This window comes from Asterias amurensis, chromosome 11 (genome assembly GCF_032118995.1).
Source record: "Asterias amurensis chromosome 11, ASM3211899v1".
Classification (NCBI taxonomy): Eukaryota; Metazoa; Echinodermata; class Asteroidea; order Forcipulatida; family Asteriidae; genus Asterias; species Asterias amurensis.
In genome coordinates, this window is record NC_092658.1 from 5,742,864 (window position 1) to 5,770,041 (window position 27,178).

The 27,178-nt window shown below is 38.1% G+C and overlaps 1 protein-coding gene across 1 annotated transcript in view; it reads left to right on the forward strand.

Annotated features, from left to right (window-relative positions):
* Nucleotides 1–1,959: 1,959 nt before the first annotated feature.
* The window catches only part of LOC139944179 (transmembrane channel-like protein 7), a 29,847-nt gene continuing 4,628 nt past the window's right edge, over nt 1,960–27,178 (forward strand). Inside the window, exons 1-15 of the mRNA XM_071941144.1 lie at nt 1,960–2,246; nt 3,950–4,346; nt 14,407–14,476; nt 15,703–15,784; nt 17,996–18,130; nt 18,887–18,981; nt 19,525–19,694; nt 20,737–20,884; nt 21,640–21,801; nt 22,823–22,989; nt 23,593–23,710; nt 24,352–24,449; nt 25,427–25,534; nt 26,096–26,302; nt 26,578–26,733. Coding sequence (XP_071797245.1) covers nt 2,240–2,246; nt 3,950–4,346; nt 14,407–14,476; nt 15,703–15,784; nt 17,996–18,130; nt 18,887–18,981; nt 19,525–19,694; nt 20,737–20,884; nt 21,640–21,801; nt 22,823–22,989; nt 23,593–23,710; nt 24,352–24,449; nt 25,427–25,534; nt 26,096–26,302; nt 26,578–26,733 — 2,120 coding nt within the window. The 5' untranslated portion in view covers nt 1,960–2,239. The remainder of the gene's footprint in view (nt 2,247–3,949; nt 4,347–14,406; nt 14,477–15,702; nt 15,785–17,995; nt 18,131–18,886; nt 18,982–19,524; nt 19,695–20,736; nt 20,885–21,639; nt 21,802–22,822; nt 22,990–23,592; nt 23,711–24,351; nt 24,450–25,426; nt 25,535–26,095; nt 26,303–26,577; nt 26,734–27,178) is intronic.

Here is a 27,178-nt window from a genome sequence, read left to right on the forward strand (position 1 = left end):
GCACCCCCGAAAAAGTTAATTCCACGCATCGTTTGTTTTAATTAGAAAACATTTCAAACTAACAAGCAGCCCCCGTACTCAGAAAAAGCAGGTCCAAAAATAAACTGTTTTAAATCCTCAGAGTGATTTTCAAATGTTGCATTGTTTTTATGAACTAAAGAAAATGGGCTTGGCACTAACGAACCACGTTGCTCCTGATGACATTACCCGCAGGATGCCTTGAGCCCATAGTAGTAAGCCCTAATCGGCCTACCTGTTTTAATTGGGCCCATGAGAAATAGCTGCAGTGTTGCAATACAACGCCGACGGGCTGTCAACTAAAATGACTTATACGGGTATTACATGCAAACAATGGCCTTAGATCAGGTTTCAAGCCGTTCCAGACGCTCTAGTGGTTTTATGGGCAGAAATTAATGTATTTTCAAAGTACACAAGTTTTGTTAAAATCCACAGGGATTTTTAGAAACCAATTCCTTCTTTGTATCGGTTAATTCTCTCTACTCTCTAAGAATGTATCATGACTACGTATAAGCTACGATTTCCACTTTAAAAACTGATTTATGAGTATAGGCCTAGATATCTGTCACACTTTGAGCAAGGCACACCATTGGGAATATCTTTCGTAAAATAGAAATGATATTTTTGCCAGTACCCAAATAATATGTCTTGAAAACGAAAATATATATAAACGGCAAAATTGTAATTGGAGGGAGGGGGGGGGGGGTGCGCCGTTTTTTGTTTTGTTTTGTTTTGTTTTGTTTTGTTTTAAAAATACTGTTTTTCCTATCTTATTCCTAGGGGGCACTCTGACCAATAATACTAGTTTCCGTTTGCATTTTGTATTATAATTAACCACCTTGTTAGGTCTATGCCTTTCGTTTCAGTATTTGTTTCTATACATAGTCTGAGTTTCTAAAATGTCCAAACACTTTTTTGTTCTAATTTTGAATAGAAACAATAGATGCAAAGTTTCCAAAGGGCCTACTTGTAAATTAATGCATACAAGCTTATGAAATGTAACAATTTATTTGAATTGAGAGGTATAGGCCTTATGTCCAGATCTCAAGGGGGGGGGGGGGGGTGCACGTGCAGTTAGTTACCAGAGTGTAATTGAAATTATTTGCAATAATCATGACAGCATGAAAAATAACTGTATAATTGATTTATATATTTTTTTAAGCTGACTGTTTTAAATATATCATATTATTATTGTTTTTGAGCCCCCGTTTCCAGCACACGGATGCAAACCTTTTGTTATGTGATTATTTTTACATACTAGGTTGTCATAATAGTACATAATAGTACATATTTCTGTTTACCCAACCTCACCACCCTTGATGTTGTCCTTTGTGTTTCCATCCTCTTGCTTGTGGTCAAGCCAGTCCCTTCCCTTCAACCCCCCCTTTTTGTCCCCCTATTCATTGTTTACCCCCTGCTTTTTTATGTATGCTTTCTAACCCCATTCATGTATTTCCACTTCACTGCTTATGTTTCACTTAGTTACCTGTTCATGTTTGTTGTGTTGTCATTTAGCCTTCGAGAAAGACTCTGCTAGGGTCGAAACGTCAGGCCATTAACTATTTTTTTGCATTAGTACATACGCACAGATGTCACAAGCGGTTTTGGTTCGCCCAACTATGTATTGTGTTTTGTTTTTGTTTATTCATTCAAACTAAAGTAGTTTGAAAAGTGGAGATGCAACGAAACCAAAAATCATATTGTTACAAAGGCCCTACCTTTGGCAATACATTACAACTACTTTTAACTTTGAGCGGGGTCTTCACTTGTTAAATTTATTATCAAAAACATGTTTTCAGATCGAACATTTCTTTTGAAAAAAATAGTGTGCACATTTAGGAGTGCTAAGAAACCGCCAACAGTTGTTCCGCATGCCGGGGGATGGGACAACACTGATGAATCGATTTTTGTTTGCATTTGCGTCTATATGGGGGAGAACACCACACACATGTCCTATCCATCTTAAGATACTGTCACAAAGAGGAGGAAACAAATGAAAAGATCCCATGTTTTAAAGCTTCAATTCTCAACTTTAAACGGCAACAACACAATAGGGAATTGCCTTGAATACCAAGGTCAACATTTTCAATTTGCTGTTATTTATTTCACTGGATTGATGCTACTGTAACTGTTGTGGAGTCAAATAATTGGTCTGGCCGTTGTGCAGGAGGAATTCATGGACATTAACTCTTGGGTGTGATTGTTGCTCGGGATCTTCTCCATGTCTGGTGAGTACAGCCCCCCCCCCCCCCACCCGTCCCATGATCACTTCTCTCTTGAAAGACTGTAAAACTTGCGTGAGCAGCCTGCCTCCAAGTCACAGGGCCGAAATTCATAAAGCTGCTTAGTGATAAGCAGAAAATACTCGGCTTAGCCATGTATTTTGCAAAGAAGCAACAATTGAGTGATGGGGCATTAGTTGCAACAATGCAAACTTTATAGTTTGTTTGAAACTTTCCTGTGCAAGTTTTTTTTTCATGCGGAAATTGGGCCCAGAGCTCCACACAATATTTGAATTCAATATGACATTTGAATTCGTATCCAGATCCACACAATATTTATTGAAATTGCTGATCGGGGAACAATTTCAGGGTACAAATTTATCAATATATTTTGATTGTGGATTATACCTTTCTTGAATAGTGTTTGGCCCAAGGAAATTGATAGAACATAGATAAAATCACGGGCTGGAAACTATGCACGGATGGGAGTACAATAAGCCTTGAGGTTAATTTGCGGGGTGACACAATTTTTTCTTTTGAGCAGTGTGGTTCTGAGAAGATAAAATAATAGGCCTACCAGTGAAGGGCCCCCGTTTATAATAAAAGTTGCGAAACAGAGAATGTTTGCGATATTGTTGGGAAGGGGAGGGACAGAACGCGAGTTTAGGCTATAGCTGTTGCTTGTATACAAGAGACGAGAGAGAAAGAAAACAAGTTAGACCGAAGAAGTGGGCCAAAAGTTATTTTTGATTGCGATTTTCGTTTTAAAATGTTTTATCAAGAACAAGAAATTTGTGAATCACTATCTATCTATAACCAAACGGCTTTCAAAAAGGGGAAAATTTGAGAATCTAAACTCAGAATTGTAAGGTATACTGGGGATGTATAACTAGATAGACTTGTTGTGAGAAAAAAAAAACATCAACAAGTAGCCCCCCCCCCCCCCCCTATAGACAAACTTTATTTTGAATATTAATTTTGGTTTTTACACCAACTTGTTGTGGGTTCGAATCCCACCCGAGTAATGTGCCTGTATTTTTTTTTTTTACAGAACTCGGGAAAGTACTGAGTATCAGTGCATCGGTGATTTAAGAATAAAACCAAAATTTACATTCTTTATCCCGATGCAAACTAAGCAATATCATTTAGAGTCAGTCAAATTCTGAATTAAAGTGCTTTTGAAAATGTTGGTCGATAATGGCAAAGAGTTCTGGAGCTTTGCAACGGATCTCCATAGGATGTGATTATTGTTTATCACGAGTTCAAACCATAGAGCAATGAAACTGAGCATCCCTTCACAACAAAACTAAACCAGGGGTAATTATGTCAAAGGATTTGAAACTTTGCATGGTGGAATGGAAAGTTTTGCGGTTAACACATAAGAACTATATAAATAGCTCTATGGATTATGAACACCATCATCAACATCATCTATACGTTTGATATACGTGCAGTTTCTGTTGGCTGCGAGATGTAGCTGTGGCTAGCCACTGGCTGCTAGGCGGAGTAGCACAACTTCATAAAAAAAAGTATTGAAGCCGCAAGCTCTAGCCAACACCAACTACACTCTAATTGTTATAAGTACGCTAACTTAATCATCAGCAACTAAAAAGAAAAAAAACCGGAACTTGTGTACAGTCATTTTTGGAGTCCGTAAAAAAGATTGAAAGCCGGCTTACTTATGTACTAAAACACGACCGTTCTTGCAGATTTATCCAACAACAACGGGGATCTTGGTGCTCTAATTGTGGACGATTCGTATCCAAGTCCACCTAGGCAAGGGACGGACACAGTCGCTGTTGCTGTGAGTGCAGACTCACCAGCGAAACTTCACCACCACAACGGGGCCACGAGCGAGTCAGCCATGTACAATCTCGAGCAGGACAACGGCGCGTTCAACGGTGGGGATGAAACCGATGCGTTGACCGGGCGTCCCGTGTCGAGACACGGCACTGTCAAAGCAAGTTACAACCGGGACCATAGCCACAATGCTATTGAGTATGAACTGGATAAATTGAAATCAGATGACGGGGAGCATGCGGCAGAAAACAGAGCAAAGGTTATTAGATCTATGCCGACAACTTTAAACAAGAAGAGAGAACTTCGGTGAGTAAAAATGAAATATGAATAACATTTGAATTCGTACCCAAATACTTTTTTTTTTTAACCAACATCGGGTTGACCGCCCGGTTCCAATTATACTCTTTCGAAAACAGACTATTATGTTTTAAACTGTAGTGTAAACTGTGTTGCCTCTTTTGTAGTTTAGCTATTAATATTAAAATGAAAAGAATAATTATAAAAACAGATCACTTCATTTTTTCTTAATTTATTTTTGCGGCTGCCAGTCATTTGTTTTGTTTTATTATGAAGGAAGAAAATTAGTTGTTTGTAATACTGAACATCTACTTGTCAAAGTTTAATTGGTAATATTAAGATCAATATGCACAAAATAACAAACCTGTGAGTTGGTAAGACACTGCTCTACATACAATTGCAGGGCTGTATGCTTCGTTTTTGAAAGGGCAAGGGCACCAACCAAGGCATTTTCTTCTTGGTAAAAGGGCACCCTATGATGAAATTGCAAATTTGTACTGGAGCATTTTAAGGGCACCAAGGCAATGACCAGGGGACACAGAGGCAATCGCCTTTGTTGCCTCCGTGAAGTATCAGGCCTGCAATTGCAAGGGTCGTGGATTCGTGGGTTCGAATCCCACCCGAGAAATATGCCTCCCATGCCTACATGATATATTTTTCACAGGACTCGGGGAAAGTACTGAGTAGGCTATACAGTGCTATTAAACACACACCGGTGTATGGGTAAAAACCAAAAATTAATATTCTTTATTCCCGATGCAAATTTAACATCTATTAATATTATAAACCTGTGAAAATTTGAACTCAATTGATTGTCGAAGTTGCGAGATTATGATAATAATAAAAATTTATTCATTTATTATGCGCAAGTTTCATAAAAAATATGTACAGATGCGCATTACAACAATATACAGATATTAACATTAACAATAATTTAAAAAGATTTAAAAATGGAAATTACACTGAAAATAATTACACTGAGATAATAATGGAAGAAAAAACACACTTGTCACACAAAGTTGTGTGCTTCCAGATGCTTGATTTCGGGACCTCAAAGTCCAATTCTGAGGTCTCAAAATCAAATTCAAATATTTTAGTGGAAAGTTACTTCGTTCTCAAAAACTACTTTACTTCGGAGGAAGCCGTTTCTCACAATGTTTTATACTATCAGCAGCTCTCCATTGCTTGTTACCGTCTAAGTTTTTATGCTAAAAAATATTTTGAGTAATTACCAATATTGTCCAGTGCCTTCAAGACCAGCTTGACAATAATTCTTCCAGTTGGTCGTTTAAAAGCCCACTTTAAATTCAGAATTGCTGCATCAGCTTGCTATTTTATCATTGTAATATATCAATATCTAATAGATGTTAAAAAAAGTTTGTTGACCAGAAAATCTATATATTGAATTTTAATTTTTTTTTTTTTATAGAATAAAGAAATTATTTTACAGGGCCTAAACTTTCATTTAAAGTGTTGCAGCACAGACAAAAACCACAAATGATTAAGTGGTCTAGTTTTAAAGTGGTCTATTGTCGGGATTCCATTATTTATCTCTAGTCTATCAGCCATGACAGCCAAACATTGTAAACAATATTTTGCATTGTTCATTTTCTGCGGCATGTATCAACCTTCCTCCATGCACCTTAAGCGAAAGCCTAAAGGCATTTAATTGGACACTATTGGTAATTACTCAAACTAATTGTTAGCATAATAACATGCCTAGTAACAAATGATGGAGAACTGTTGACAGTATGATCATGGTATGAGAAACGGCTGCCTCTGAAGTAACATAGTTTATTGGAATTTGACTTTGACACCTCAGAATTAGATTTTGAGGTCCCAAAATCAAGCATCTGAAAGCACACAACTTTGTGTGGCAATGGCAAGGGTGTTTTTTCTTCCATTAGGCCTATTATCTCACAACTCCGACGACCTATTGAGTTCAAATTTTCAGAGGTTTTTTATTTTGTGCATAGTTGAGATACAATACACCAAATGAGAAGCCTGGTCTGAAAATTACCAAAGCGTTTAATTGTATGTTTTTTATTTTGATACAGCAGCATAGGATAGGCCAGGATAGGTTTGTATCAGGTGCAATCGTGCTAAATGCAAACTTAAATTGTCATGGGGCCTTATGCAAGGTTACATTTTTGTATGTTTTTTTAACAATCGAACCATGCTATTGAAAAATATAATCGTTATATAATCAATTAAATCTGCTTCACATTCACAATCTGAACATCTGTTTGTCTATTTTTTATGTTGATTTGCAGGATGTAAAAAGTGACCTCGTAGCCTATATTCACAGTATGAACGAAAGTGACTGTCTGGGGGAAAATAACCCCCTTCTTATTCAAGAACTGACAGAAAAATAAATAAATAAGCAAATAAATGTTCAAGAAGGTTTGCATTACAAGTAGTTTTTCTTGATATTTGAAATAAATGATTCGCATCTCCCATCTCCTTGAGGTGATCCCTCTGCTGCCGCTTCCCAGGTTGTAAACTTAGGTGTGATCCCTGGCTACTAATTGTATCAACCATTAATAGTGTCCTGTACCTTCACGGAGTAAATTGTCTGTCTGCAATTAATCAACTACATGTAATACATGTAGCAAAGTAATGAATTGATTGATTACTGTATGGGTAGGATTCCCTGAGAACTGTTATATTTTGGACTAGCCCCATTTATTATCTCCTCAGATTTTTGTTAGCCAGTCTTCAGTTTGACAAGTTCTGTTGACAAATTTTGCACTGCAAGGGTATCAAATTCAATGGCATTTTTTTCCCCTGCACAATAATGTAGATCTTTTGAAGATTTAAGTACAGAAATGCGTGCTGTCTGACATATTCAGTGCAGTACAAATTTATATTGGTGGGCAGGCCTTGATCCTGGCCTTGAAACTGATCCCTAAATGTAATGTCTCCAAAAATATTTTTTAAACAAACATCAAACCAACATGAAATCAAAATTCTTCATTACATTTTTATCTTTTGGTAAAAAAAAAACCCAAAACAGGTACATGTATTCAGAAAGAATGAAAGAGATATAATATGCATAAGAGAAATGGTAAAGAAATGGTTGTGTTAAATTTTAAAATCAAATTCCCTATTATAATTACGTTGCTCATTTATTTATATTTTGCACAAAGGAAAGCTGCAGGAAATTAACATCCGTAAGCCTACAGTATTGCTAGATTGAGGGTCTGAAGTCCAAAAACATCTGCTCATATTTTAAATGACATTCAAGTTTATACTTGAAAAAAAATCAGACATGATGCCTAGAATTTTGCGTTTAATTAATGGGGCACATCAATTTTCATTATAGCTTAAGAGATACTGCACCAACTAAAAGTTTGTTTACATAGGGCCAATTTTAAAGAGCTGTCAGGACTAGAATCTGAGGTGACAATGGGTGCGTTCGATTAGACTTCGGGTTGACATAGTGGGGTATAGTTTCTGCTATGTGGGATGGGCACCAGTCGAGGTGGGTCGTCCAGCACTTTGGGTGGTATTTTCTGCTACGGCAAAGTGATGGGAACCAGTCAAAGAGAGTCATGCAGCGCCTTGGGTGGTTTAGTTTTTGCAGACTCAAAATGGTTGTCTCCCTGGAAATTAGGAATTTAGAACTGAGATTCCTGCCGTTTTTTAAATTTTATTTATTATAAAAAGGAAATCTTACACAACATTTGAACTGTACGGATTGGCTATGGCTGTAACATCCTGACACTGTATGTTTGATGAAATCCGTATTTTGGCTGCCACTGTAGTTGGGTTCCTGGAAAGCCCATCAACATGTTTTGCAGCCAATAGCCTTACACAGCCATGGCCTGACAGCCATAGCCAATCCGTACAGTTCAAATGTTGTGTAAGATTTAGATGCAAATTTTCTGTAATCCAGCCAATGATTTTCTACAATCGTAGGAAAAGGGCTTTTGGCATGGCTATCTGTTTTCTACTTAAGTCTGATTTAAATCCACACAGTTGCTCTGAATTGAATGTCTGCCCTTTATCTACTTTTTTATAGCCTGTGCACGCCATACTAAAAAAGAAGTCTGAAGTCTGATTTCCGATTTTGTTGCAGTAGAAAAACAGTGAAATTGTAATTAACTAGCCTGAAAGTCTATAAAAATACAAACCATTTGTAGGTCAGCCCTTGTACTCAATGAAATGTCAGACTTTTTTTTTTAACCATCAAATAATATTCCCCAAAATATTTTTGGCCGGATGCTTTGACCATAGCAGGGTCTTTTTAGCCTTCACGAAAGACTCTGCTAGGGTCGAAAAGTTAGGCTATTTTTATTTTGTTTACATTTACAGCCTATCCTTTTGGCTGGTAAGCAGTTTGCAACAGCTAATTCTATTTTTCAAATAATATTCCTGTACTTGAATACATCAACCTGAGTTTGTAGCTTGTGCATTTATATGGGGGAGCCAACTGCATTTTCAATTAGTAGCCTACACAATAAAATTGCATATGTACAAATCGGAGCCTCAGTAGCCTGGACAGCCCGAGTAACAGGAAGTAAATTGATTGCATTAATCCTCCTGGATCCTAGACTTGTGGACAAGTCGTTTATGGTCCCACGCGGTGAGATAGTCGAGTTGCAGCGGTGCTCTCCACACGAATTGCTGGTTGCGCGACTACTGCGCGCTGCCCGACTTCTATTCCCCATAAGTCTGTAACCAGCAGTTTGCGCGAGAGCAGTGACAACTCGACTATCTCACCGCGTGGGACCATTAATGACTTGTCCACAAGTCTACCTGGATCCTGGCCATAACAGTAACAGCCAGGTGATCTCCTAGCAACTGGTGAAATGGCTGGCATGACAATGAATTTTTTGTTTGTCCTACTTTTAAAAGGGTTTGGGTACTTTTTGTAGGACACAAAACACAATGTCAACACTACTTTAACTTTCACGGTTTGGAGATAATGATGGTAGAAAGCTCCCCTTAATATTTATATGCATTTAGAACTTGAGGTCTCGAAATCAACCATCTAAAAGCACTAGGTAAAAAGCACACAACTTTGTGTGACAAGGGTGTTTTTTCTTTCATTATTATCTTGCAACTTTGATGACAAATTGAGCTCAAATTTTCACAGCTTTGTTATCTTTTATGCATATATGTTGAGATACACCAAGTGAGAAGACTGGTCTTTGACAATTACCAATAGTGTCCACTGTCCCTATAACATGCCCTGGACTTCACTGTCACAGCAGTCTTTTCAAGTTCGCAGATATATTGAGATTTGTTTCCACTTCACTTTATAAACTATTAAAAGATTATGCGATGAGGCCTTAATTGGTCGTTTAAAACCAGCAAGGCCGTGGTCATTTGTCGTGGTCATTTGGCAGATGACCGAGGTGAAGGCAATGACTTTTATTTTTAATCAACAACCATGACCCTGAAATGGCTAAAGGGCTATTTTAGACCAAGGCACTTTACTCTTCTACTTTCACTCTAGAATGCCCTTTTTGATAAAAATCATTATAACGTTTCATAATGGACTACTACCTGTAGATCAAAATCACTCTGCAAGACGCACAGCGATTCTCGATGAAAGGGCAATTTCAGACCACGCCACTACTCTTCTATTTCCACTCTGAAATAAAAATGCCCTTTCTGATAAAAATCGTTATAAAAATTCATATACATGGACTACTACCTGTAGATCAATATCACTCTGGCGACACGCCCTACAATTCTAGATGTGATTTTCACTTTGATGCACACACTTCTCGCCCCAGGATTTAATCAGCACTTGGAAGTTTGAACATTTCTGTGAGATTGCTTGAGTGATTATAAAAACGTAGGAAACACAAAGTCAAACCTTTGGGAGAATTTGACTCCCTTACAAAAAAGTAACCCTTCGTTAAGGGTGTAGGGTCTCATAATAACAATAATAGTATATATTTGATTTGTATAGCACCTACAGTGTAATATAAAGTTATCTCTAGCCGCTTTAGAAATATCTTAAATAAATATCCTGTGTTAAATTATTTATAATTGACTGAATAATTATCACACAAGCATGTCTATTTACAAAATCAGCAATACTTCATTCTGTTTCTTCTTTTTATTTCCACATTGCAAATTTTCAAACATCACTTTTCAAAACCTCTGTTTGATTACATACTTTGATTGGAACTAAAGTTTAAATTTTGCAAAAAAATCTTTAAAAGCTGCTGCATTCTACTCTAGCGGGGTTTGAGACCACTGTTAAGTAAAAATGCTCTCTAGTGTTTAGTCAACCCACTAAAGCCATACTTTGGTGTGCAAGTGAAATGTACACAGAGCAATGACTGTTTGAACTATTTCCTCCCTCATCCATCGCACAAACACAAAGCAAAACAAGTTGATATCCTTTCTTATGGACCACTTGGCTGTGGAACTTTGTATCTCTGTATGTGTTTGTCTGAGTAGTTGTTGTGTGTTGCTATAGTTACATGACAACATTGCTCCACAGTCTGGGGCTCATATTACACTAGGGTCGGTGAAGCTGAAATGGGTCTTTTGTTGATTCAATGAACCCCCATTGTGTCCACTTGTCCAAAGCCTCCCCACTAACTATGCATTACATTGATATAGTGCTGACACATCGGTACATTTGCACAGGCTACGTGTACACGCACATGTATACCATACATACTTTTTAACATTTGTAAAGTGCTCATTAAACGTTATGTAGAGTTATTAATGTCAGTATGAAACTTATGACACAGTTGATTTTAAATAAGGGAATCAATGTGTGGTGAAGAGGTTTTCGTTTAAACCCAACGAGGACTGGTTCTTGATAATTTTACCGAGACGATCAAGAACCAGGCCTCGGTGGGTTTAAACCACTAGTTGAAAACCGCTTCAACACAATTTGATTCCCATTCATAAATACCTTTTCGGTCAAAAAACATCAACACTTTTTGGTCAAAAAGTAAAATAAATGCAAGAATGTTGATTGTTCAATGACAACACTCTGCCAGCTATGAAATGAGAAGGCCCTTGGGTAAAAAACACCTTATAAGGGAATGCTGTGCGCGTCGCGCGTATCGCGTGATGTGGCACAACTGTCCCGGCTGTTGCTCTCGACCAATAGAAATGAAGGTGCAAGCTCGCGTGTTACGCCCATGTTTTTAACACTTTTTACTGGTCATAAACAAAGGTTTATACAAACCCACGTGAAGCGATCTCCACCAATAGGAATAGTGAAACTGTCTGAGGTATTTATGAATGTAATTTTGTACAAACTTTTCTTAAAGGTAATGTATTTATGGTCAGAAAAGCACTATACCAGCACCTTGTGCAACAATGAGTTTTTGCAATAGAAATGATAATATCCGGTTTTACCCATACCCCAATTTGTGTAACTGTATACTTCCCAAGTGCTGTGAACAAAAATTCACTGGCATAAATGTATTACTCTCACTCTGGTGGGATTCAAACCCACGACCTTTGCCATTCCAGAGCTGGTGTCTAATAACTAGACCACCGAGATTCTGTGGTGGTATACAGGCTATGTCATCACTTGCACTGTTGAATAGGAGTTCAAGGGTTTAGCTACTTTTTGCACAATTTCTGCAATGTCATGTAAACAATTGTTATCTCAGTTTTTGACATGTGAAATTTGCTAATATATGGTACATGTACATTGTACATTTGGTATGGTATACCATAGTATATTACCATGGTATGTTACCTAAAAGAATTGTCATCTCACTGAGACAGAAGTTATTTTCATGACATTGTTTAACTCATTTCTCAAAAACTCCAGTAACTCAGCAAGTAATGTTTTAAGGGAAGCTTTCTACTATCCTTCAAATAGTGTAAGTTGTATGTAAATCTGTGGCTATTGTGTGTTTCTGCTGACAAAAAGTACCCAGACCCTTTAAAGGTTCCATTAAACCCTAATGGAGCTGGTAATACTAAGTGAGTTATCTCATTGATAATTAAACACAACTGTCTTTTTAACTGTCATGCATATTAGAGCTTTGGAATCATCATAAATTCATGAAATGTTTTTATTTGGTTTGATAACCTTGTTTGTCTGTTAATGGATCCTTTATTATATGTAGATTATGCCCCTGGGGAGTGTTGACTTTTAAAGTGATAGTGGTCAACACGTCAAAACTTGATGTGCCCATAAGTGGTTCTTGGTCTCGAGACTGAGTCCTTAGTTTTGAGTTTGTGTCCAATACCCAGTTATTTGGGTTGAGTCTTGAGTCAGAAGCCACTCACATAGAGTATGAGTACGCGTCCTTAGTTTCGTTACTATCAGTAACGCTTCTCAGAATCAAACTTTCTTGAAATGCATAACACTATCCAAAGCTTCGGGTAATTTTCAGAGTCATTACTAAGCGTGTCCTGTGCCTTAAAGTTTGTATGAGCCAAGTTGCCATCTGTCGCCCTGTTGAAGTTGAGCAGACCATAGAGAATTTCTCAATTCATAGAGTAGAATAGAATAATAACCAGCGTGGATTATTATAGACAGGCCTGGATGCAGCTAGTCCTGCTGTGTTTGAACAGTGGCTTGTGTCGTACATGTATTTCACTAAACACTCTCTTTATGTCTGGGTTTAGCTAAGGATTTTTTTTTTACTGTGTTTGATGTCTCGAGTTCAAATACAATTCAAGTTTAAACAGTATATTTGAACTTGATGTATGTTCTACCAATGGACCCTTCCCATGATATGCTAATCACATTCATGCATGCGTACAGACCCTGTTGGTTGGCAAACGCCATAGAGTTGTGCACTAAGCAGACGCGTAATCGCGTCTGCGTCACGCACCCATTAGCCGTGTACAAAACAGCGCGATGTTCCCTCATTTTGCCAACCAAAACATAAGTGCGCACGCGCTATGTGCAATTTACATATTTCATGGGAAGGGTCTATTGGATTTGTGTATTCGCCTCTTTAGCGTCTTCATCCCCCTAACCTCCCCCATCTTCAAATTTATATTACACATCATTAATGTAAGAATAACAGTTTCCAATTTCCAGATTCAGATACAGTGCTAATGTTGATTTTTAGCTTTCAATCCATTTAATTTCATTTTTTGCGCGCACTTGATTTAAATTTTCTCACTTAGATTCACTTCAGTTGTTCTGTTAAATTTATAGGCCTGTTCACGGCTGAAATTGAATTCAGTCTTGCTACCTAACTAAATTGATTGATCTTATTTGGCCAGTGAATGCTCAACTGGTGAAAGTCTTTTTTATTGTTGAATGCTGAATCGAAACTGAGCATTAGGATGGCGTTAGGATGAGTGGATTGTTGAAAATAGTGGAGAAAACCTTTATGTTATTAAAGGCAGTGGACATTATTGGTAATTGCTTAAAATAATTGTTACCATAAAACCTTACTTGGTAACGAGTAGTGGGGAGAGGTTGGTAAGACATTGTAAATAGGATTAATTTAATGCTTACTATTTCAAAAGTGTTGGCATGGTTGGCGTGTGCGTAAAGCGCTCACCTCTCACCAAGGTGACACTTTCAATCTTGGCTATGCTCCGTGGTCATAATGGGTTGATGTGGCTGGCAGCCAAAGGCGCCCTTGCATGCCTGCTTCTCGAACATGTTGTACCCGCATCCTTCGCAATTCAGCTCTTAGCTGCGAGTAAGGATGATGAGCCCCCCAAATTATTATTATTATATTGGTAGTATAAAACATTGTGAGAAACGGCTCCCTCTGAAGTTACGTAGTTTTCGAGAAAGAAGTAATTTTCCACGAATTTGGTTTCGAGGCCTCGGAGTTAGATTTTGAGGTCTCGAAATCAAGCATCTGAAAGCACACAACTTGGTGTGACAAGGTTGTTTTTTCTGTCATTATTATCTCGCAACTTTGACAACCAACTGAGCTCAAACTTACACAGGTTTTTATTTTATGCATAATGTTGAGACACAACTAGTGTCCAGTGCTTTCAAGTCCCAACCATGGAGAGTGTTGTTGAGCTTCTTAAATAGCTCTTTTTGTTTCCTGGTTGAGTTCAAAGCAGTGCACTATCTTTTTATATAATTGTCATGTTGTCCAAATGTTTTTGTGTCATTGAACGTTTCTTTTCTCTGTTTTTGTTTCAGTGAAAAGTATGGAAAGGGGAAGGTAAAAGCCCTGTCAGGTTGGAAATCATTCAAGTACAACAATGCATTGGTAAGTGTCAATCTTAATTGGTTAGATCATGGAGGAAGGAATAGAAGGAGCTCGAACGAACTGCAAAACCGCAGAGTAACAAAAGAATACCCTGACAATGCCCCCGTTTAACCAGTGGAAAAAGATAGGAGACCTCCAGCTGGACGGCCGATTAACGAGCAGGATTAGATTTCTTTGTATAGAACGTGCGGTACCGCCGCTCTGCACCATTGCCTTCGTGTAAAGTTGAACCATTGGAGACAAGAATTGTGAATACACACGTTTTCATTTACCATTTGTGGTGTTTCACTGAAAAATCATGGCATATTTTTTCTTTTTTTTTTACTTTCCGGTCACTAGCGGTGATTCAAAGTTTGGGTATCAGCACACGAGGGTGGTTGGTATTCAATTGTGTTTTTCGATTTGGTGAGCACAAGTGTACACAATTTTTATCAGGTCTCAAAAAAGTTGTTTTTCTGTATTATATCCATACGACATACGACACCATGGTTGAGTGAAGAACCAAGTGCGCACGCGCAAACTCACATACGCCAGGTCGCCCATTGTCTGTATAAGGTATGTCGGTGATTACGAGGTGTTGTTAAACGACCGCGGTACCACAGGTTCAACTTTTGATGTCCCTTCGTTCGAGCTCCTTCTATTCCTTCCTCCATGGTTAGATTGAAGTTATTAAAGGTTCAAAGTTACCATGTTTAAAGGCACTGTAATTACTCAAAATAACAGTTAGCATAAAAACTTTCTTGGTAATGAGCAATGGAGAGTTGTTGATAGTATAAAACATTGTGAGAAAAGGCTCCCTCTGAAGTAACGATTTTTTTTAAAAATTAAGTTTTTTATCACTCAAATATTAAAAGATTTCAGGTCTGAAGTCTTTTTCAGTCATCTTAAAGCACACAAATTTGTGCAGCCCTTAGCATTAGAAATAGCCGTAGGCAAAGACACTAACTCAGATTTATGGCTTAATTAATTGTATGATCAGATCAAACACTTTAGGAATGAGAATGGATTGATGGCCTTGAATTTGTCCTTGGTCAAACATTTGCCAATCAAAGTAATTTTTTATTTTTTTTCCCAAGGAGTATCTTAAACTATTACTGAAAGTGATCTATGATTAAACCTTGGCACTTCCTGCCGAAACTTAAAACTGGGTTTATTTACTCATCAAATAGATGATAATGAAAACAAATGTAAGGTTATAATAATATAATATTTTTTTGTTTTTGCAGAGATGGAAACACTTCAAGGAGAGTATGTACGATTTAGTGCTGACCTTTGAGGTATGGCGGGCGTCACTCAAAGAAGTTGAAGGTATGTTCAGATGTTAGAGTGGCATCAATCCTACCCGATATCCCCCAAACCCTGTAAAATTCACTCCCTTGGTTTTGATAACAGGCCTGGTACTTCACGGAGGCAATGAAAGCGATTTCCTCCATGCCCCTAGGGGCCAATTTCATGGAGCTGCTTAAGCAGCAAAAAATTCGCTTAAGCACAAAAATAGCTAGCTTATTTTACATAATTATGTTACTGGCCAAAATTCATGCCATATACAATGCTTGTGACTGGTATTTAGCTGATGTTTACTTAGCATAACAATTGAGTTGAGTCTTGGCCGGTAATCTGATTTTACTAAGCAAGGATTTTTTCGCTTAAGCAAAACTTTCTGCTTAAGCAGCTCTGTGAAATTGGGCCCTGGTCACTTCCTTTCAGGCCCTTGGAATGCTCTTGTAGAAATTTACAATTTCCTCATTGGGTGGCCTTTACCAAAGAGAAAATGCCTCGGTGCCACTGCCCTTTCAAAAACGCCCTTCCAAAAATGCCCTTTTAAAACATGGCAATAAATACTACAGGCTTTACGCTAAAGTTTTTTTGGTAAAGTAGCATTTTACTCAAGCAAGGAAGTTTCATGAAATTACCCCACCCGCCTCCCTGGCTCTTATCACACTGAAAAGATATGAAATAGGTTCAGCTGTGATCAACAAATTTACGTACAATTTGTTTTACTTATCTCAAAGCCTGTATTTGTTAGCTTGATATCGATACCAGTTTTCCTGAAAAGTCCTTCCTTTTAAAGTACAACTTAAAGGGATTGTATACAATTGGTAATTGAAACCCACTGTTTAGATATGCCATAAAACTAACTTGTGAAAATTTCACTTCAAAAGGTGGTAATGTTTTATGAGATATTGCTGGAAATCTGGATCGGTTATGTCCACGGAAACCATCTGAGAAGAACGCTAAAGCTTCTCAGATTCAAGTTTTGGGGGATAAAATTGAAACGTTTCTCAAAATGATTGCCATTAATTTTCAGAGTCATAAGGCCTACCAAACGCATACAGACCCTTTAACAAGTAGTGCTGTGTGCAGAGAAACATTGGCACAGCTGAGGCGACGAAACGCTTGTTGTGAAATGGATTTCATTGTCCATTATCTACATTTTTATCTTGACATTTCCTGAGTGCTCAGATTTCAAGATTTCTTCCACACGCATTTTTGATCGTCTATTCGAAGTGTTTTTGACTATGTTGGTGTGTGTGGAACGATGTATATGGTGCAAAAATGTTTTCCCACTGTTATTATAGGCCAGGAATTGTATGGAGGTGACGGCCTCTGTTGCCCCTGATCTTGACTTTGTTGCCCCTGCAGAAGTTTCCCCTTCAGAACCTTCCAGAAAAAGGGCCCTTTGAATTATGAAAATGGCCTTGCCCTCTCACAAAATTTAACTCTAGGACGGTTATTACAATTTCTTTGGCCAGTTATTAAACAAAACATACAGGGTGAGTCAAAAAGAAGTTGCCTGTGATTTGTGATGATTTTCAAAACAAACAAATGACACTAAAATAATTCAGTGAAGAATATATTTAACAAGCACTCTCTCCTGCTTATTAGGAAAACAAGAAAGAAAGAAATTGATCATTCCTAAGAGGAGTAGTTTCATAATGGTTCTCATTTTGCAGCTGTCCACAGAATACTTTTTTTATACCCTTTGCCACTTACTCCGATGTTTAGATTCAGTCAAGTATTAACATTCCATGGACAACTACGAACATGAGTGCTTGTTATGTGCTTCACTTTTTAGTGTTAGTTGTTATTTTGTTTTTAAATCATACATCTTGATCAACTCCATTTTGACTCTAGTTGCAGTTAAAATGATATAAAACTGAGGAGAAACTATAAATAAATAGTAAACTTGTGGGAACAACCAAAGTATGTAAATCTCTTTAGTGGGAGTGTTGGCTCTGAAGAGTGCAGGTTTGGTCTCAACGTTTCAAACAGTATACCCTGCTTCTCCTGACGAAGAGTCGGAGCAGAGTATAATGTTTGAAACGTCGAGACCAAACCTGTTCAGAGCCAACACTCACACAATGGTTGTAGCCGCAAGTTTACTTTATTTATAGTTTCTTCTTGTTTCTCCACACCATGCAATGCTTCAAACTATACTTAAGATAAAACTGTTATTGAGAAGCAAAGTATTCGGTCAAAAATACAGTGTATTCAACAACGCTCTGTTTCTCCTTGCAGGTAAATTCGGCACAGCTGTGGTATCTTACTTTGTCTTTCTCAAGTGGATGTTATTCCTGAATATGTACATCTTCATCTTGATGTTTGGACTGATCGTCATACCGCAGTTCATCCTCCGCGGTCAATTTATTGAAAGTAAGTTCTGAGAAACAATAGCTGCTTCCTAAACTGGGGTTTACTTCATACTCGTTGCATTTTCACTGTGTGTGCATCATGCAGAGCCATTTATAAATAATAGTGGAAGTGGCGTGGCCGAGCGGTTAAGAGCACCGAAATCAAACTCTGGTGTTTCTGATCAGCAGAGTGTGGGTTCGAATCCCCAGCTGTGACACTTGTGTCCTTAAGCAAGACACTTAACCATTGCTTCGTCCTTCGGATGGGACGTTAAGCCGTTGGTCCCATGTGTTATGTATTGCATGTAAAAGAACCCAGTGCACTTATCGAAAAGAGAAGGGGCTCGCCACAGCATCTTGTAAAGCATTACATGGTGCTATCAGAATTAGGTCTCATAATTCAAACGTAGTCCCACAATCTGGCAGGAAATACTGTATGTTACAGCGCCAGGAGCGTCACTGGGTGACGGAAATGTGCGCTTTATAAGAAGCCACAATTATTAATTATTATTAATAATAATGATAGACATTTGTCAAGCGGCTTATGCGAAAAGCCTCTAAGCGCATAAAGAGAACAATAAAATATATAATGAGAGGAAGATACAAATTACAAATAAGCAAATTACAAAAAAAGCAGCTTTAAACAAATAATGAGTTTTCAACAGGGACTTGAAACTTTGTACAGAACAAGCCTGGCGAATATGCACAGGAAGAATACTCCAAAGAAACGGTGCGTTTAATAATAATTTATTTTGTGACTTGTATTTGTTAACCACAGCATCTACCTGCGAGACGGAGTACAATAACAACGTGGACAACAAGTGTGCTGAAGGCCAGACAGATCAATGTATTGTGGACTTCATTGGTGGCACGGTAAGTAGCTATGAGTCAGGGCTCGAAATTGACTTTGGACGGCAGAACTGAGGCCAGTAATTCCATCGTCGGGCCAGTAAACTTACGACCATACAAGTCTTGCTGTCTAGTGTTTTTCTATTTGTGTCCTTAAGCAAGACACTTAACCATTGCTTTGTCCTTCGGATGGGACGTAAAGCCGTTGGTCCCATGTGTTGTGTAACGCATGTAAAAGAACCCAGTGCACTTTTCGAAAAGAGAAGGGGTTCGCCCCGGTGTTCCTGGCTGTGGCTGCTATATGCGCCATAGCACCTTGTAAACCCTTATAAGGTGCTAAATAACTGGGTCTCAAAATTCATCACTGCAATTACCTATCTTTCTGAAAGCTTGTATATACTCAGCGCCTTGAGTACCTTGTTTGGTAGATACGTGCGCTATATAAGACTTTGATATTAACTCCTTATCATTACATGATGTTACCCCAAACCTCTCTATAGAATAAAAAGATCGTTTGGACTAATCTCATCTGATCACATCTTGTTTCCCCCCTCGTCTCCTGTACAGGGATGGATGGAGCAGACTGAGTTATTTTACGGTACTTACCCACCGACGTTCAGTAACACCAACAGCTCCTCTCTAGTCACCTTCTTAGACAGTGTCTACATCATCCCGCTGGCCTACCTCCTCACAACGGCGGCCTATTTTCTTCTCTCGCTTCTGCTGATGGTCCAGTAGTAAGTTAGCATTCTGGTCTTTGTTTTATTTTAATTTAATGCAAGTTGCAAGACACACAAGGCCTGAAGGCCACTTCGAGTTGTGGGCTACAACTATTTTTCCAGGGGCTGTTGCCACCTACTCCTGAGGCTGAAACAGGGTTACGTCCTACACCAGTTCACAGTCCATACGAATGTAGGCCTGGATAACAAGCCTGGCTGGAAGAGCAGAAAGCACTACCTCCCCAACTTTAGAGACGCAAAAAGAGCGCCTGAAGCGAGATGTATACAAGATGAATTTGATAACTACCCCAAATGCAAGAAACAAAACTTTGTGGGATGATTTGTTGTCTTCTTCATTGAAATGAAATTAATTTTGTTTTTTACTTGTCTTCTTTTGACCATTTGACAAAGATATTAACAAGGGTTTCTATATGAATAAGATATGATTTATCAATATCTTTAAGATATGATTTATCAATATCTGTTCATAAAAAACCTTTTTCATTGGGTTTACCACCCATAGGGAAACCTCTGCCAATTTTTTTATATTTTTAATTTTGTTTAATTCAATTTTAAATTTACTGGTTAGGCTGTTCGATAACCTTCGCACCTTCTCCATTTTGCCTGTCTCAGGGCTTAAAACTGCGTTTACGCATGTTTTATCAAAACTACATGTTTTTGATGAAAAATACAGGTTTTGGGGTTTCAGAATACAGTTTTGTGATCCCAGAGGTTGGCATGTCTGGAGACAGCTTATTTGGTGGAGCATGTTATTATGGAGGTTTCAGGTTCAAATCCCACTCCAGTCACTTTTTTACACCCTTTTTCTGCTAATTTCTTTGCCATAATATGGCATAAAATTTTATACCCCTTGTATTTTGTAACCAGTGAGCGATGCTTATTGTATCCATTCATTGTAACTTTTTTTTTACATATTTGTTCTGAAAGAGTTTTGTCTTTTTATCTCGCTTTGTTTTTGTACATGGCGCTTTGAGGCTGTTTTTTTTTTAATTATCATTGTTATTTACTGTTGATTTCTTTTCTCCTGATTTCTCTTCAGTACTGCCCGTGGTTTCAAGGAAAGTCTATCCAACCAGGAGGACTTCCAGTACAAGTCTTGCAACAAAGTCTTTGCTGCGTGGGATTTCTCCATGACTGACGAGAAGAATGCCTACTTGAAATGCAGTAGCATCCGTTTCGAACTACAGGCATGTGACATTTAAAACAATTTTTTTTATAAAAGAACTTACCGAGGCAAAGGCATATATCTACATTTACACAGGACTAAAACAATCTAAAATGGTTCCAAAAACAAAAGGTATACTTTTGCCTTTTAGTGGCTCCATGAAATTGTGTCAGGTGGGATTCAAATCCTAGACCCTTGCATAGTGGAGCAGATGCCTCGACCACTAGACCACTGACTGTGAGCTTTTCCTTCCTGCTTGTTTATTTATCTGAACTTGTTCACCATTATTCACCTACTCAGACTTTACAATCATCTCCTTGCTTTTAACTACAAGAGCTTCTTCCATTTTTTAATGGCCACAGATCATTTTCTTAAGCCGCACCGTTTCTTTGGAATAGTCTTCCTGTGCATATTCGCCAGGCTAGTTCTTTATAATGTTTTGAAGTCTCTGTTCAAATCTCATTTATATGTGTAATCTGCTTATTTGTAATTGTATCTTTCACTCATTATATATTATAAGGTTCTCTTTGTGCGCTTAGAGGCTTTTTGCATTAGGCGCTTTACAAAAGAAAATCAAACTGTGTGAAGGCTTTACCAATGTGCGTTGTTCTATTAAGTTAACACTCCTTTCTGTATGAATTCTTCTCTAATTGTTAATAATGTTGGTACCCTCCCCAGGGTGATGGGGTCTGTTCCAGTTTCAAATAAAATAAAATAAAATACAATACATTACAATTATTATTATTATTATTATAACTAATGTTTGTCTAATTTTAGACGGATCTTGAGGAGGAGAGACAGAAGAGGAAACGAGCGAAGAGAACCAAAATGGAGAAATTCAAACTGTATTCGGTCCGCTTTCTGCTGAATCTGGTTGTCTTGGGGATCTTGGGCGGAGCCGGTTACCTCATCTATTACACCACAGATCTGTCTGTGCAGGTGAGGATACCGGGAGAGTTTATCTATTCTGATTGGTCGAGAGGAGTTAAGGGCCAGTCACACTGCAGCGATAATGAAAAACGATCACGCTAACAAGGCAGGCCGTCGATTGTTTGAATAAGCGTGCACGTATTCTGCACGGAGCAATTCAACCAATAAAATGCGTTCTCTTTGCGTTGTGATCGTTATCGTTTTTTGTTATTGCTGCAGTGTGACTAGCCTTTTATTGTCGTGGCCAAGCGGTTAAGAGCGCAGAACTCAAGCTCTGCTGTATTTGATCAGCAGAGTGTGGGTTTGATTCCCAGTCGTGAAACTTGTGTCCTTAAGCAAGAAACTTTACCAGTACTTCGTCCTTTGGATGAGGTGTAAAGCTGTATGTCCTGTGTGTTGCTTTTAAAACTAAAAATGCACTTTGTTCCAGATTTTTAATGTAGTTCTTCTTGTTTTAAAGTGCTTTTAGTTCTTCTTTAATTTGTTTATCCGACTTGAATTTCTTTTTTTTTTTTTTTTTTTTGGTCCTGTCTCTTGTCCTAAATAAGTTAGTAAGACTTCCCCAACACACGCAACTGCTTATCAGGGTTTTCTTCATTTTCTCTTATTAGTATTTCTATTATTTCTTGATTTAATGTTAATTTGTATGCCTATTTTCACTGTAAACAAGTGAAATGGAAACGGAAAATAAATGTCTCTAAATTGAATTGGATTGAACCTTATTCTTATTAAGCCCGGTTCATACTTCCTTTGAGTGCGAATGGGGGTGTTAGTTTGACGTAAATTGACTTCACAACTCTGCCTTCATTGCGATATTCGCAAGAGAGTTGAGCACAACTTAACTGACTGCGAATTTCGTTGTGAATTTGTGACGTCATAATTCGTATCGCATTCGCATTCGCAGGAGGTATGAACCGGATTTTATTCATACAAAATAATCAATGACAGTCTCACTCTCAGAAGTCAATAATAGTTGTTTCAAAAGACCAAAAATAGTTTTCACTAATTCCACTATTTTACTCCATTTCAGCATTCCAATGAGCCAATCACAGACAACGCATTTGCCAGCCTCCTGATTGGTTACTTACCGTCAATCACAATAACGATTCTGAATGGCGTGGTGCCTTTGATCTTCAATGTAGTCGTACGATTTGAAGACTATAGTCCACAGTTTGAAATCAGCATCACTCTGGTCAGGTAAGAGTCAGGGTTCCAGACTTTTAGGTTTGGTTTTTGAAAATTTAATGCTGAGTTGTAGGCAAAATTATAAGGAAAGATGCAATAAAAGTCACATGTGAAAGTTTCAGCTGAATGCAGTGCAGTGTCTACTTGTTCAGAAAACATCAAAAAAGCTGTCACGATATTTTCACAGGAACGTCGAATGCATCCACTGTAAGTGAGGTGACAGTGGGTACCAACCGAACCTTTGGCCACAGCATTCCCAAACAGAAATCGGATAAATGATTCAATGTGAATTGTTTCTCAGTTTCAAATGTGTTTTTTTGGTGAACAATTATCCACACCATATTTCTTTGTAGGGAATCCTTTCTCAAAATAGTTATCGGGCAAGCTTAGTGTCTAGTTGGTACGACACTGCTCTAGAATTTCAAGGGTCGTGGGTTCGAATCCCGACCGAGTAATATGCCTGTGCCTGTTTCTCACAATTTTTTATACCATCAACATCTTGTCTCCTCATTGCTTGATACCAAGTAATTTGTTATGCTAACAATTATTTCGAGTAATTGCCAGTAGTGTCCAGTGCCTTTAACACTCTTGTATTTGCTTTTATCGGCTAAACAGGACAGTGTTTCTACGTCTTGCATCCCTTGGAGTGTTATTCTTCTCACTCTTTCCGCTGATTGTCTGTGATGCTGAAGAAGAGACAGCTTGTGGAGTCTGTAAATCTGGAAGCCTTGTGGTAAGCCATGGATAATCATTCTTACGTTAATTCTGCAAAGGTGGTTCTTGTGATTGATTTAGCTTAGTAGTGCATTTTTGTTGCACAGGCTTTATACTCCCCATGGAGCTCTGATGGTTTGATGAACGAACTAAATGGCCCAGTGACCTGCGGCCGATTTCACAAAACGCTCGAGTTAGGACGAGTAACCCAACCTAACCTAGGATGGGTTCAATGCGTCCTACGTCTTTAGATAGGGAACTTAACTCGTCCTAAGTCCTAAGATTAATCCTAAGTTAGGATGAGTTTGGTGAAATCGACGGCAGGGGTATTAATGTCAAGACAAATTTTTGGTTCTTCTCAGAACCAAGACTTATCACAAGAGCAGTTAGTTACACGATAGTCACCAGTAAGGTTATTCTTCAGTACTTTAAGTGGTTTTTTTAAATTTTTTTAATTCATCGCAAGACAAATTGTCAGTATCACCATAGTGATTTGTATTGTGACATCACAATTTGCTTCAGCAACTATGATTGATTTGCATTTGATATCAATCTTTAGCTCTTTGTGAAATCGGCCCCAGGTGTTCATGTTTTATGCAACACAAGGTGTTTTTTCTTGTGTGTTCTCTAGTTAATGTCATTTTCTGATTTATTCATCAGTGCTGGGAGACGTATGTCGGCCAAGAATTCTACAAACTGACCATCACAGATTTCGCTGCTGTCGTTCTTGTTGTGCTGATTGTGGAATTCCCGCGAAAGTAAGTAATATCAAACAGAGATTGTTGGACATAACCGCTCCAGATTTTGGCCAGAAATTAAAAAAAAGCTACACTATAAGAAATTCCATTTTTTAATTTTTTTTTTTATCTGTTTTTATTTTTTTATTTTGTTTAAAGATCAATAATTGTAAAACAAATGGAGATATAACCATTATAATAATGCCCCAGATTGCAGAGTAGGGCTTTATGAATTGGGCTTCATGCTGGCAACTTTTCGAGCTCGCATGCTTTTGCCCTTTGCGCTTAGAGAAGTTTTTTTCTCAACAGCCTATCACATCCCTGTGTATCTGTTTCTCTTGTTCATAACCCCGAGGTTATCGATGGTCGGGTTGATTAATTGGTATTTTTTGTCATCTTCCAACCCCGATTTGAAAACCCCCGGGGCACTGTGTGGAATGAGTTTTCAGTCTTTACCGGATTGTGAGTGTTTTCTCTGAAATAATTCCAACATCTAAAACTGAAACTTCCTTCCTTGTCTTCTCTACATCTGGCTCTTGAATAGTGTAGTAATTTTGTCCTTCGGATGGGACGTATCCCCATTGGTCCCTTGCATTGTCTAATGCACGTAAACGATCCTAGTAACAATTATCGCTTAGAGAAGGGGTTCGCCTGGTGTTCCTGGCTGTGGCTGCTATATGCGCCGAAGCACCTTGTAAACCCTTAGAAGGTGCTAAATAATTGGGTCTCAGAAATCATAACTACAATAATATATCTTTCCGTAAAAATGTTACAGCTTGAGTACCTTGTTGGTAGATATGTGCGCTATAAATGACTTTGATGTTATATTATTAATATTTAAGTTCAATTTTCTGAGAACCATTAACTGCACAACCAAAATTTAATTCATTTATAATCTTGTCATTTGTTAATGTTTCATTATTAATGATTGTTAGCCTAAATTAATAACTTAAATAAAAAAAAGTACAATTATCAATGTACTTGTGTTTATATTGTAGGTTTGCTGCCAAGCATCTTCACTTTGGCATCGCACAAACACTTGGCCACATGGAGTTTGAGATCCCAAAGAATGTCTTGGCCATCGTGTACTCACAAGCTCTCTGTTGGTATGTAGAGGTTTTTTGTCTTTAAGATTTTTAATTTGAACTTGAGCAAAAGTTAAAATTGTCATGGATCTGCTTACCGTAATTAAAGAATCGGCACTTGTGGAAGCAGGGAATTATGTGCTTACGGCAAGCGTTTTTCCCAGGTTAGCGGAAAATTTGGCTTGTGCACCTGCGGACTCTATGCTTACAAGTCTATCACAGAAATTTGATGCAAGCAGAGAATGGTGATCGTAAGCGCATTATTCGGGGGTTAGCAGAGAGCTATGAAATTGACCCCTGGGTTTGATCCTAGTGATGGTCCGCTGGCAAAATGGCAGTTGAGTTGGTGGCGTAAAAGCTTAATCGTTCCAAATTGTCTGGGTGGCCAATTGAAGAAGTTGAAAAAAAATATGGATTGCAAACATTTGGACAAATTGAAGCATTTTTGGGGGTTTACACTTTAAATTTTCATTGTCGTGCTCTCTAGAAGAATTAAAAATATATTTGAAATGAAAATAATGTCATTCTGATTTCCTCGAAGTGATTCAGAACGATAAGCTGTTTTATCCCCTCGTCTTGCAGGATTGGTTCCTTCTACTGCCCCTTCCTTCCAGCCATCAGCCTCTTCAAGTGTTTCGTCTTCTTCTACCTCAAGAAGTGGAGCCTACTCTATAACATGGTGCCGTCCTCTCGTCCATTCCGTGCCTCCAGATCAGGCATCTTCTTCATGGTTATCTTGCTCATCACCTTCATGCTGTGTATCGTACCTGTGGGGTATTCCGTTGGCGCGTAAGTAGCATGGAAGTAGCATTAGAGTTGTAGGAGGTTATGAGTCTTGAATTGACAGCTCTAGTTTACCGCTCACGTAGGAAGATAAAACTGGGAGATTAATAAAGGAAAAAACACCCTTGTCGCAAAAAAAAGTGACAATACTGAGTACGATATTAATCTGTTCATTCAATATGAACAGATTAAAATTTCCTCAAATTATTTTTAATATTTCCGATTGATATGGCCCATGTCAAATGCCTATTATTATCATTTCTCTTGTGTTTCTGTCTCAGGATTGAACCTTCCCGTGGCTGTGGGCCGTTCCGTGGACAGCTTACCATGTGGTCAACAGTCACTACAACAGTGGAACAATTCAATAACTTCTTTGAGGAACTCTTTACGTTTATTGGCTCGGCAGCCTTCGTGGTGCCATTCGTCACCATTCTATTGTAAGTTTCTATTTTATGATTATTCTTTATCCCTGATGCAAATTTAACATCTATTAAATCATTTTTAGTACCCGCTGCTAAAACATAGGGTTCAAACTGCCTCTAGCTACCGGGCAATCTCGGTGGTCTAGTTGGTATGACACTGCTCTAGAATTGCAAAGGTCGTAGGTTCGAATCCCACCTGAGTAATATGCCTGTGATTTTTTTTGCACAGAACTTGGGTAAGTATTGAATATACAGTTCCAAATACACATCTGTGTATCCAAATACACATCTGTGTATATGGGTATTTAAAAGCCAAGATGAATATTCTTTATCCCAATGCAAATTTAACATCTAGTATAATATATGAATTTGTACTCTTTTAAATGAGCAAGGTCTGGGAGGGCACATCTTTTTGGGTGACGTTTTTTAACTTTTGCCTTTCCCTGGACGGCCTCTGCTT